This window comes from Phyllopteryx taeniolatus, chromosome 4 (assembly GCF_024500385.1).
Source record: "Phyllopteryx taeniolatus isolate TA_2022b chromosome 4, UOR_Ptae_1.2, whole genome shotgun sequence".
Taxonomy (NCBI): Eukaryota; Metazoa; Chordata; class Actinopteri; order Syngnathiformes; family Syngnathidae; genus Phyllopteryx; species Phyllopteryx taeniolatus.
Window position 1 is genome coordinate 6499370 of NC_084505.1, and position 13770 is coordinate 6513139.

Below are 13770 nucleotides of genomic sequence, written 5' to 3' on the forward strand. Positions count from 1 at the left end.
GATGTTGCAGAGGCGTGTCAAACAGGACAGCCCCACAACATCCAGAGCCTTTAGGAACTCCGGGCAAATCTCATCCCCCCCCGGGGCCTTGCCACCGAGGAGCTTTCTAACCACCTCGGTGACCTCAACCCCAGAGATAGGAGAGCCCGCCTCAGAGAACCCGGACTCTGCTTCTTCATGGGAAGGCGTGTCGGTGGAATTGAGGAGGTCGTCGAAGTATTCTCCCCACCGGCTCACAACGTCCCGAGTTGAGGTCAGCAGCGCCCCATCCCCACTATACACAGTGTTGATGGTGCACTGCTTCCCCCTCCTGAGACGCCGGATGGTGGACCAGAATTTCCTCAAAGCCATCCGGAAGTCTTTCTCCAAGGCCACACCGAACTCTTCCATACCCGGGTTTTTGCTTCAGCAACCACCAAAGCTGCATTCCGCTTGGCCAGCCGGTACCCATCAGCTGCCTCAGGAGTCCCAGGCCCGATAGGACTCCTTCTTCAGCTTGACGGCATCCCTGACCGTTGGTGTCCACCAACGGGTTCCGGGATTGCCGCCACAACAGGCACCAACCACCTTATGGCCACAGCTCCGGTCGGCCGCCTCAGCAATGGAGGCGCGGAACATGGTCCACTCGGACTCGATGTCCCCCGCCTCTCCCGGAACGTGAGCAAAGTTCTGTCGGTGATGGGAGTTGAAACTCCTTCTGACAAGAGATTCTGCAAGACGTTCCCATCAGACCCTCACAATACGTTTGGGCCTGCCACGTCGGACTGGCCTGATTACTCTGAACTTGTTTTTGTTTTTCCACAGTAGCTATTCGCTCTATATCTACAGCCTATATTAAGTATGGACCAATGGGGGGGGTCACTCTAAATTGTGGGCTGGTCTCTCCTCGAAACTGAGAAATATGCTGAACCCCCAGTCATTACTGATGCTGTGTCATTCGTGTGTGAATAAGACATAAACCTTCCCTCGATCGCTATTGTTCCTTTGTTGGTACCATTCATTTACTACTGTTTTTCCAGTCTCCATGCTGTTCATTGGTGGGTGGAGTCTCCAGTGCTGCACCTGCTCTCTATTTGGGTAGCTGTGCATTTAAGATCAGCTGAAGGAGCAGGAAGGCACCAGAACAATTTCTCTTGGCTTCCTCTTCATCAATGAGTTTTTACTATTTCTACATAATTCTAGTTGATAGTATATCTTCTGCCAGTGTACTTACTGTTGGTTCAACCGTTTGTTTATCTCCAACCGTTGTTGCTTATCTCCTTGTTATGTCTGCTTTAGGGTCCATGTTTCTGCAACTTTTCCCCAATCCTAAAAATAGCCTTACAGAATCCAACAAACATCATTCAATTTATTGATCATGTTATTAAGTAAAACATAAAATACATAATTTATTAATAGAACGGTTTCTCCTGTTTAATGTATTGCGTATAGGGTATACATTACTGTGGAGTTACAACATATAAAGCACATTTGAAGCACATTTTAGATTATATGGTTAAAAAGATACATGTACAGTATCGTTTAAAACATACATATGTTTATTAAAGAGCACAAATACCATGCAACAAAGCCTTATTTGGAAAAAATGAAGAGACAAAATACAAAAACAAATCCAGTTGGTTAAAAAAGCGAAATTACAGTGGAACCCCGCATACTCACGTCCACCCCCCACCACAGATTCACCTGTTTGCAGATTTTATTTCACATTTTAAAAAAATGTTTTTCAATTTTTAAATGTATTTTTCATTTTTCTTTTCTTTTGTTTTCTTTTTTTTTAGGGGGGAGGGGTGGACCAACCCCGAAAATGCTTGCTGGCAATTTATCCCCGCTCATTCAAGAAAATAAAATGTTTCAATGCAATGAAAATGGGCATGAATTATCTGTGGATTTTCCCTTTTCGCTATCCCTATCTCCTGTGAATAGCGGGGGTCCATTGTAATTGTAATTTACCTGAATCATATACAGTAGCTGCTAGATACAGTACATGGGGTCCTCGGTTTACGATCAACATACGACATTATAAGGTTGCAAACACCACACAGTTTGTGGCGTAAAAATGTGTCACGCGACACAGGAAGTCTCGCTCAGTTAGCACTGCTTGCTGTTTTTCAATTTATTGTTTTATATTTATGGCCTAGAAGTGTTTTTGAGGTGGCACGGTGGACGACTGGTTAGAGCATCAGCCTCACAGTTCTGAGGATCCGGGTTCAATCCCTGGCCCCGCCTGTGTGGAGTTTGCATGTTCTCCCCGTGCCTGCGTGGGTTTTCTCTGGGCACTCCGGTTTCCTCCCACATCCCAAAAACATGCATTAATTGGAGACTCTAAATTGCCCGTAGGCATGACTGTGAGTGCGAATGGTTGTTTGTTTCTATGTGCCCTGCGATTGGCTGGCAACCAGTTCAGGGTGTACCCCGCCTCCTGCCCGATGACAGCTGGGATAGGCTCCAGCACGCCCGCGACCCTAGTGAGGAGAAGCGGCTCAGAAAATGGATGGATGGATGGAAGTGTTTTTGATACAAATTATGACTGTAAATAAGATTTTACTGCTGCGTTAGCGTAAGTTAAGGGCACGTTCAGACTAACGTACAACTTCAGTTTACATCGCCGACATTGACCGAAACACCATCAGAAATCAGAAAATGTAAACAGTATTTCTCACTTGAGGTATGTGGGTGGGAGTTGTCACTGTGCTGTCTTAGGGTGAAAATGTGGTGGTGGTGTCGGTGTCTAAGGCAGAAGAACTGCTACAGGTATACTTGAAGAACATCTCCTGGCTCACGCAACCCAATTTCTTGAGTAGCCTCAGAAGGTCATGGCGAAACTTAACGCCAATAAAGGCATACACGAAGGGGTTGAGGCAGCACCTTAGGAAGGCCACACACTGAGTGACATCAGTGGCATACTGGAGGTCGTTCTCATACTTGCAGTCTGTAGTTCCTCCGTATGCGACGACAAGTGTGGTCCAAAACAAGACCACATTGTAAGGGAGCTGACAGACCACGAAGACAACTACCACAACAAGAATCACCTTGACAGCCTTATTCCGCTCAAAGCTTCGAGCCCGATAAAGGGTCTGGACAATTTTACTGTAACAGAAGCTCATGACCAAGAGCGGAAGGGCAAATGCTACAACAATCTGGCTTGTCTGGATCCCTATGTGAAGTGGGTCAGAAGTACTGGAGAAAGGTGTACATGTGTTGTTAGTGACTCTGGTGTATTTCATTTCTGGTATGGAGACGATCAGAGCTACGGTCCAGACAATAGCAGATGACACCTTGCTGAAGAACATGGATTGGTAGCGGAGGCGGTGAGCAGAAACAGCCTTGACTATGGCAAAGTACCTGTCCCCACTGATTAAACAAAGAAGTAACATGCTGCTGTAAAAGGTGACTTTGTAAATGGTGTGCATGATCTTACACAAAACTACACCCAGCATCCACTCTGCCAAGCAGTTGGCTGCCCAAAAGGGGAGTGAGAATGCAAAGAGCAGATCAGCAAATGACAAATTGAGCAGGTATACATCTGTCATGGTCTTGAGGCGGTTAAAGTAGATGACTGTGAGGATGATCAAGAGGTTCCCCGCCAGTCCAGCGAAGCTGATGATGGAGAAGAAGGTTGACATGAACCAGAGGCGGAACTGGTGGTTGTACGCTTTGTCACACAGCTGAGGAATGTCACTATAATCAAAGGTATAGGAGCTGAAATCCATGTCGTCTGTCACATTCTCCTCTTGTTGACATAAACAAGGCTGAAATCAAAACAGATTAAATGACAAAAATAAAGTTAGATAATAAGTATATTTACTATAAGTACTGAGAGTCATCATTTAATCAGTGGCTATCCATCGCAATTCCAAGTTAGTAAGTCATAAAACTTTGGCCCATTTCTATCACTACAGTTTGCAGTTAGCCATCAAGGGAGGCCTACAACTCGATGCATCATCCCTGACGTGTTATGCCATGCGTGGTGTACGGCGTGAGCCGGTAGTGAATTGGACGCCTCCACTGCGAATTGGCTGGCTTCAATCGTTATCAAAGACGACCATATCTGATCTTTATGCTTCATTCATTTTTACATATACCATATCATACAACCCCAATTCCAATGAATTTGGGACGTTGTGTTAAACATTAATAAAAACAGAATACAATGATTTACAAATCATGTTCGACCTATATTTAATTCAATACACTACAAAGACAAGATATTTAAAGTTCGAACTGATAAACTTTATTGTTTTCAGCAAATAATCATTAACTTGGAATTTTATGGCTGCAACACGTTCCAAAAAAGCTAGGACAGGGTCACCTTTTCTTTTAACAACATTCAATAAACGTTTGGGAACTGAGGACACTAATTGTTGAAGCTTTGGAGGTGGAATTCTTTCCCATTCTTGCTTAATGTAGAGCTTCAGCTGTTCAACAGTCCAGGGTTTCCATTGTCGTATTTTACGCTTCATAATGCGCCACACATTTTCAATGGGAGACAGGTCTGGACTGCAGGCAGGCCAGTCTAGTACCCGCACTCTTTTACTAAGAAAGCCACTCTGTTGTATCACGTGCAGAATGTGGTTTGGAATTGTCTTGCTGAAATAAGCAGGGGCATCCGTGAAAAAGACGTTGCTTGGATGGCAGCATATGTTTCTCCAAAACCTGTATGTACCTTTCAGCATTAATGGTGCCTTCACAGATCTGTAAGTTACCCATGCCATTGACACTAACACAGCCCCTTACCATCACAGATGCTGGCTTTTGAACTTTGCGTCCATAACAGTCCGGATGGTTCTTTTCCTCTTTGGCCCAGAGGACATGACATCCACAATTTCCAAAAACAATTTGAAATGTGGACTCGTCGGACCACAGAACACTTTTCCTCTTTGCATCAGTCCATCTTAGATGAGCTCGGGCCCAGAGAAGCCGGCGGCGTTTCTGGGTGTTGTTGATAAATGGCTTTTGCTTTGCATAGTAGAGTTTCAAGTTGCACTGAGGCAATGTAGCACCAAACTGTATTTACTGACATTGATTTTCTGAAGTGTTCCTGAGCCCATGTGGTGATATCCTTTACACATTGATGTCAGTTTTTGATGCAGTGCCACCTGAGGGATCGAAGGTCACGGGCATTCAATGTTGGTTTTTGCCCTTGCCGCTTACATGCAGTGATTTCTCCAGATTCTCTGAACCTTTTGATGATATTATGGAGCGTAGATGATGAAATCCCCAAATTTGACCCTATATTCAGTTGAATACGCTACAAAGACAATATATTTTCATGTTAAACTGGTAAACTTTGTTTGTTCACAAATATTCACTCACTTTGAATTTGAAGCCTGCAACATGTTCCACAAAAGCAGGGACAGGGGCATGTTTACCAAAATTCTACATCACCTTTCCTTTTAAAAACACTCAATAAGCGGTTGGGAAATGAGGACACTAATCGCTGAAGCTTTGTGGGTGGAATTCTTTCCCATTCTTGCCTGATGTACAACTTCAGTCGCTCAACAGTCCAAGGATGTGTCCTCTCTCCGCTGCTCTTCTCTCTCTACACGAACAACTGCAGCTCAACGCACCCGGCTGTCAAACTCCTCAAGTTTGCAGACAACACCAAAGTCATCGGCCTCATCAAAGACTGTGAGGAGTCTGCGTATCGGCAGGAAGTTGAGGGGCTGGAGCTGTGGTGCGGCCGACACAACCTGGAGCTGAACACGCTCAAGACTTTCGAGATGATCGTGGACTTCAGGAGGCCTACTACGCCACAGCTGCCCCTCATGCTGTCTAACTGCCCTGTGTCAACTGTCGAGACCTTCAAGTTCCTGGGAATTACAATCTCCTATTACCTGAACTGGGAGACCAACATCAACTCTATCCTCAAAAAGGCCCAGCAGAGGATGTACTTCCTGCGGCTTCTGAGGAAGCACGGACTGCCAGAGGAGCTGTTGATGCAGTTCTACACAGCGTTTATCGAACCAGTCCTGTGTTCATCCATCACAGTCTGGTTTGGTGCTGCCACAGAAAAAGGGCAAACTACGACTGCAACGGACAATCAAAACTGCTGGAAAAATTGTCACGCCCCAACCCCCCCCTCCTCCTACCAACCCTTGAGGACTTGCACGCTGCCAGAACTAAGACAAAAGCCTGCAAAATCCTCTTGGACCCTCCACAACCTGGTCACCATCTCCTCCAGCTCCTTCCCTCAGATAGGCGCTACCGAAGAATGCAAACTAAAACTAGCAGACAATCCAACAGTTTCTTCCCTCTTGCCATTAACTTCTTAAACCGTTAATTTACAATTCCACTGTAACACGCTTGCCAATCTTGTCTTGAGATTGTTATCACATCTCTGTCGGGCCACTTATACATTATTTGGGGTCTCACTGTCATACTCTCGTCACTCAGCACTATTTGTATATCTGTTGTTGACCAATACTGGCCACTCATGTGCTTGAGGAGTATCTGCACCATTTGCACAATTAAGGCTGTTCCAGATTATCGCACTACCAGTCAATTTTAACTCCTTAAATTTCTTGAAGTCTCTCCACCATTTGCACAATGGTCATTGTGCCAGATTATTACTCTATTTGTCATTTCAAACTGTTCTAAACTGCTAAAGGACTCTGCATCATTTGCACAATTGTCGAAATAAAATTATAATTTTATCGCCATTACCACATTACGGGTAACCTTTCATTGCTCAGTGACTCGCCGTAAAATGTTTTTATGTCTCAAAAGTATTTTCTGTTAAATCGCTGTTTGTTGTCATATTAGAGCCGCTCCAACGACCGGAGAGAAATTCCTTGTGTGTTTTTGACATACATGGCAAATAAATATTATTTTGATTCTGATTCTGATTCTGTATTCAGACAGTAAGTTACACATATAGCTATAGAAAATATGGGTTGGAGTCCAAGTGAAGTCACCAGTCATTGCTGGTCAAGTCCAAGTAAAGTCTTAAGTCTTTTAACATATTGTCAAGTCGTGACTTGAGATGCGTGTCATTGCCCTTTGAAGTAAAGAATATCATCATTAATGCCTTATCAGTCACCTGCCAGACACATGCCGTAATTCACTTAAAACTCAATCTGCCGAAGTGGCTAGTGGAATAGGAAATGTTACCAGCCACTGCTGAAGTCCACCGGCATTTGGTTAGTTGGCAAGTGTTAAGGTAAAGCCCTGCCCATACCATTGCAGATGCTGGCTTTTGAACTTTGCGCTGGTAACAGTCCGGATGGTCCTTTACCTCTTTCGCCCAGAGGACATGACATCCATGATTTCCACAAACAATTTGAAATGTGGACTTGTCAGACCACAGCACACTTTTCCACTTTGCATCAGTCCTTCTCAGATCAGAGAGAAGGGCCCAGAGAAGCAGGCGACATTTCTGGGTGTTGTTGAGATTTGGCTTTCGCTTTGCATGGCAGAGCTTTATCTTGCATTTGTAGATGTAGTGACGAACTGTGTTCACTGAAATTTTTTTCTAAAGTGTTCCTGACCCTACGTAGCAATATCCTTTACACAATGATGTCGGTTTTTAATGGAATGCCACCTAAGGGATCAAAAGTCATGGGCATTCAATGTTGTGTTTTGTCCTTGCTGCTTACGTGCAGAGATTTCTCCAGGTCCTATTCACCTGTGGAATGTTATAAACAGGTGTGTTTTGAGCATTCCTCAACTTTTCCAGTCTATTGTTGCCCCTGTCCCAGCGTTTTTTGGAACATGCTGCAGGCATCAAATTCTAAACTAGATGATAGCTACAAAAAAAACAATAACGTTTATCAGTTTGAACATGAATTATCTTGTCTTTGTAACTGAATTTCGGTTGAAAAGGATTTGCAAATCGTATCCTGTTATTATTTGAATTACGCAACATTCCAACTTCATTGAACTCAGGGTTTGTCCATCCATCCATCCATTTTCAACACCGCTTATCCTGGTTAGGGTCGCGGGACGCTGGAGCCTATCCCAGCTGACTTCGGGCGAAAGGCGGACTACACCCTGAACTGGTCGCCAGTCAGTCGCAGGGCACATATAGACACGGACAACCATTCACACTCACATTCACACTGTCACTGAGTGGGAACTGAACCCACGCTGCCTGCACCAAAGTCAGGCGAGTGTACCACTACACCATCAGTGCTCAGGGTTTGTATTACAGTTAATCTTTTTAAATACAGTTTAGTTAAATTTTACTTTTTACATACAATACATTTGTTTTCAAAACTGTTTTTCAAACATTTATTTTATAGAATTATTATCAGGTTTTTTTTTTTGGTTTTTTTTCAATATTTAATCGCAGTGTTAATGTCAAACTGTGCATAATTGTACAATATTATTAAATACACTTTTTAGGACTAGAACCTTTGCATGGTTTTTGATGAACACCTGGGCTTACTATGCGACTGTATTGTAATGTTGGTCATGTTGGTGTTATTTGGAGTGCTAAGTATTTTTTTAGGTGATACTTGGTGCAAAAAAAGTTTGAGAACCACTTTTCTTGCGGGAATACAAATACAGTACTAGGGTGCACACCTTGCGACGGAGTTTTGTACGTAATACTGAATTTGTACTTAAGTCAGAATGCACCGTAGTCACTTCAATCTCGAACCTATTTTTATTACAGTACATATTTGTTGCAAAGGCTATAAAAATAAGTATAAAAACAATATAAAATATAATATTATATGAACGATATGAAAACAGTTGGAAATTGAATGACGACCAGTTCAGGATGTACTTTCAGGCACCAGCACAGCCGCAACACTAGTAAGGATAAGCTATTCAGAAAATGCATGGATGGATAAAAACAGTTAATGAGGCGGTAACTGAGCGTGTCTTCGTTTGCCACATGACAATACACACGCCACACGCCGTTTGAGACCTTGAAATGTCGTAGACTCTAATACCTCCACCAAGCATGTCAGGATGGCAAGTATTGTTTTTACTGTTATTTCATGGTTTGTTTGCAGGCTTAGGAAAAAGACTTAACAACATATTTCCATGAAGAAAAACAATTCTAGTTGAGCGATTTACTGTCTTTAATTGATCATGCATGTTTTGTTGTTATGTTTTGGGGTGTCTTTGGCTACCAGTCCAGGGTGTACCCTGCCCAAGAGTCAGATTGGAAAGGCTGCAGTTGAGCAATAACCCTGAATCCATCCATTAGTGAATGGATGGATGGATGTTTTTTTTCCCCATGTTTGTCAGAGTAAAGAGTTTCCGTTCTTTTTAGATAGAATTGCCCCAGCGCCCCTGAATTAAAAATGGTAGCCAGCCATTTTAAATTGCCCTGTGGTACCACACAATAAATTGAGTCATTTGCGACTTACATTGCGTTTTGATGACAATATTTTTTTATCGCGTAAGAGGTTAACTGGCTATTAGAAGAACAGAGTACGAATATACTTTGCGTCGGTACAGTGCCATGAAAAGGTATTTGGCCCCTTCTCAAATTCTTATTTTTTTATATCGGTTCCCCACTTGAATGTTTAAAATCATCAAACGAATGCAAATATCAGACAAGGATAACCCAAGTAACCATAAAATGCTGTTTCAAATGGTGATTTTATTTATTAAGGGGAAATAAAATAATATTCAAAGCTACCTGGCCCTGTCTAAAAAAAAAACAATAATTGCCCCCTTGTTAAATCATGAATTAACTGGCTAATCACATTTTTTTAGCTGAGTTAATTTTCACTGACAACACCCAAACCTGATAATCTCCTGTTCAATCAGGAAATCCTTTAAATAGAACCTGTCTGACAAAATTAAGTCACCCAAAGATCACAAAAAAATGCAAAAAAACCACACAATACACATAAATTCAAGAACAGATGAGAAATAAATTGACATCAATCAGTTTGGAAACGGTTGCAAAGCCATTTCTAAAGCTTTGGGACTCCAGCGACCCACGGTGAAAGCCTTTTTCACAAATGGAGAAAACATGGAACAGTAGTGAACCTTCCCAGGAGTGGGCAGCCAACAAAAATGACCCCAAGAACACGACGACTCATCCAGGTCACAAAGGAACCCAGGACAACATCTAAAGAACTGCAGGCCTCCCTTGCCTCATTAAGGTTCATGAGTCAACAATAAGGAAGAGACTGTAAAACCGGCATTCAAGACGAAAACCACTTCTGACCAAAAAGAATATAAAGATTAATCTTACTTTTTTAAATAAATCTGAATAAATCCCAAGACTTTTGGGAGAATATTCTATTGACTGACGAGACGAAATGTGAACTTTTTGGCAGGTGTGTTTCTTGTTACAGCTGGTGTAAATGTAACACTACATTTCAGAAAAAGAACATTGCACCAACAGTCAAACATGGTGGTGGTCGTGTGATGGTCTTGAGCTGCGTTTTCCTTCAGGACCTGGACGACTTGCTGTGATTGATTGAACCATGAATCCTGTTCTATACCAGAAAATCCTGAAGGATCAGTTTGTAACCTCCAGCTGAAGCGCGCTTGGATTCTGCAGCAGGGCATCCATCCATCCATCCATTTTCTGAGCCGCTTCTCCTCACTAGGGTCGCGGGCGTGCTGGAGCCTATCCCAGCTGTCATCGGGCAGGAGGCGGGGTACACCCTGAACTGGTTGCCAGCCAATCGCAGGGCACATACAAACAAACAACCATTCGCACTCACAGTCACAGTCACACCTACGGGCAATTTTAGAGTCTCCAATTAATGCGTGTTTTTGGGATGTGGGAGGAAACCGGAGTGCCCGCAGAAAACCCACGCAGGCACGGGGAGAACATGCAAACTCCACACAGGCGGGGCCGGGGATTGAACCCGGGTCCTCAGAACTGTGAGGCTGACACTCTAACCAGTCGCACACCGTGGCGCCTGCAGCAGGGCAACGATCCAAAATGCACCAGCAAGTTTTATGATATTTACATTTGATGATCTTAAACTTTAAAGTGGGGAAACTATATTTAAAAAAATGTCATGAGCTGTGCCCTGGAGTTCCGTCGGTGGAGCTCGGGTGGTGCTTTGCGTCCTCTCTCTCTCTCTCTCCCTCTCTCTTCCCTGTAATCAGCACCACCAAAAAAAAAAACCAACAATAACATTTTGAGAAAGGAGATAAAATACTTTTTCCCAGCACTGAATGTTCATCTGCAATAATGGGCATCCTTGCCTTGTCCTTAACAGAGTGCATGCTGCTGACAGTAGAAACAGCCATTCGCCATAATTTGCACAATTTGGTTGTAGAAAACAAAAATCCATCCATCCATTTTCTACTGCTTATCCTGTTCAGTCTCACAGGTAACCTTGAGCCTAAGCATGACGGAGAGGTGAGATACAGCCTGAAGCAGTCGCCAGAAATAGACATACTGTAGAGACAACCAACCATTCACACCCACATTCTCAATTCACACCTATGGGCAATTGAAAGTCTTCAAGTCACCTATATTAAAGGTTTTTCAAATGTTGGAGGAAATTACCCAGCGGAAATCCACGCAGACACAGAAAAAGCATTCAAAATTCAGATAGAAAGGCCCAAGACGAGATTCAAACCTAGAACCTATGACTATGAGGTACTATTTGTTTATATATATGTTTCACTTTTGTGAACAACTTTTCAACTTTGAGTGCCATTTTGTTGTATTTGAAATATGTCTTACCTGGAAAATAACTGACCATATGAGGAAAATGGCCCGAAAACTCTGAGCATCTGAAAATAGATTGTATATATTTTTACCATCAACTTCATTCAAGATCACAAAGGATTATTTTATATCTTGTTTGGGCATGCAACTTCTCTATTCTTCTCTCTCTCTCTCGCTCGCTCTCTGATTTGAATACTGCTTGAATTTCGTTCATTTCCTAAGTTCAAGCTCCACATGCCATGAGTGTTTGTGAGCATAATATCTCGTAATTTAATGTTTATTGCACATTTGTTTGTGCAATGGTGTTTATGAATAGAGTGACTGGCAAGTTGAGCTCATCAAATTTACAAAGGTGTTCAAAATCGTATGCAGAGGCTCCAAATTCTGTTGAACACAATCCAAACAAAGCCCCTTCTTGGAAAAATATGATACCTATCTATGAATCTTTAAATTAGTCATCAAAATGAGTTTACATTATCATTTAGGAGAGGTTTTCAAATCATTTTTGGCAAAACCTAAATAGGTACAACTTTTACGGTGCATCAATCCACTCCATGGGATTTTGTCAGTGGACCCACAGTTACTGACATAAGCTTGCAGTCTAGCCTTTAAAACTGAAACCTGATGTTATTTAAATAAGTACATTTAGATCAATGGATTTTGGCTGTCCATGTTAAAAGAAATTTCCTCTGCAAATAAATATTTAACTATATTAGTGCAGTCAACATTTTTTCAACACGCTGCTCTTCCCTATATGGTGAAAGTTCAACATAACGAATCACATACGCCACATAACATAGTAATAGTTTATCAATTGAAGTGTCGGGTTACTCACCGTTGGCAAAAGTCATGTTCACAGAGAGCAGGAGGCAAAGCTACTAAACAGGAAAAGCTTTATGCCTGTGTTATGTGGTTTCCCTTGGGTTCAAAACAAAACCCTCCTGAAACTACTGAAATGAAAATTACTGAAACCTTCTTATCAGCCTTAAATTATTATGTAAAAAAAACTTGAACTATAGCCCCTATACAATTTAGTGTTAATAATTATTAATAGATATTATCCATAAAAGTCAGTATTTTCTTCAAACAGGAGGCTACATATGACCAGTGGGCATTAAATGTGACAAACCATGATCCAAAACCATAGCAAGATAAAGTTATTATCCTATCTTGTTCTGGTGCACAGCAAAGAAGTCAAAGAAAAAAAATCTACAAAAACTACCCATGACCTACTATCTAATGTGATACACCTACAATTTTGGTTGTGGGTTTTATCTTACACTAACCACAAGGTCTAAAACACAAAAGGTGCAATTCGCTTGTTCGACATCAGCCCAATGTCTGACACTTTTACAGTAAGTAGTCATACATACTGTAGGCACAGTAAATTGAGTTGAATTCCTGCACAACAGTACATGATTAGTACGTCTGCCTCACAGTTAGGGCGCTTCTTCTCATTTAACAGTTCATAAGGGGGGGGGAATAAATCAAATCGGAATATATACAAGTAAAAACAAAATAAGAAAACTAATCAAATTAATCTAGTCTGACTGGAATGCCTGCCTCAACAATTGCGTTTTACCTGCTTTTTAAAATGTCTACTGAGGAGGCAGCTCTTAGCTTAAAAGGAAGTGTATTTCACAGTTGAGGAGCAATGGACTAAAGGGGTCTATCACCTTGAGTTTTTAATCTCATGTGAGGGAAATCCAAGTATGGAGTTAGCCTGACCATTAAAGGCTCTATAAATGACTTATTTGGTTGAGGAAGAGAGAGATAGTATAATAATGCAGTAGTCAAAATGTGAGGAGACAAAAGTAGCAATGATCATTTCTAGTCTATTAACTGCGATTTTCACTTGGGGAGGACTCACCTTTGTTGCCAGCGGTTTAGACATAAATGGCATTAGGTTGAGTTGATTTTTAGGGGACAGTATTTACACTGTTATACAAGTTGTAAACTGACTATATTGTAGAAAAGTGTAATTTCTTTAGATTTGTCGCATGAAAAAATAAAAAAATGTGAGGGGTGTTCTCATTTTTGTGAGATGCTGTCTATGCAGTATATGTGCCCTTGATCCTGGGTAGCAGTCTTTTGGTGAAGTCAGCTGGAATAGGCTCGCGCTCCCTGCTCCCCTCAACAGGATAAGGGGCGTAGAAAATGGATGGATT

General features: G+C 42.1%; 1 protein-coding gene across 2 annotated transcripts; it reads right to left on the bottom strand.

Moving 5' to 3' along the window:
• Positions 1-1520: 1520 nt before the first annotated feature.
• ccr7 (chemokine (C-C motif) receptor 7) lies at positions 1521-12785 on the bottom strand. Of its 2 annotated transcripts, XM_061772202.1 has the most exons (3): positions 12438-12785; positions 11618-11667; positions 1521-3749 (listed from the first exon to the last, which is right to left on the bottom strand). In XM_061772202.1, the coding sequence occupies exons 1-3, from the start codon at positions 12451-12453 to the stop codon at positions 2697-2699; spliced, it is 1119 nt and encodes a 372-aa protein (XP_061628186.1). In that variant the 5' UTR covers positions 12454-12785; the 3' UTR covers positions 1521-2696. The 2 variants fall into 2 exon arrangements, with proteins under 2 accessions (XP_061628186.1, XP_061628187.1); XM_061772203.1 differs by lacking the exon at positions 11618-11667.
• Between the last annotated feature and the right edge of the window lie 985 nt (positions 12786-13770).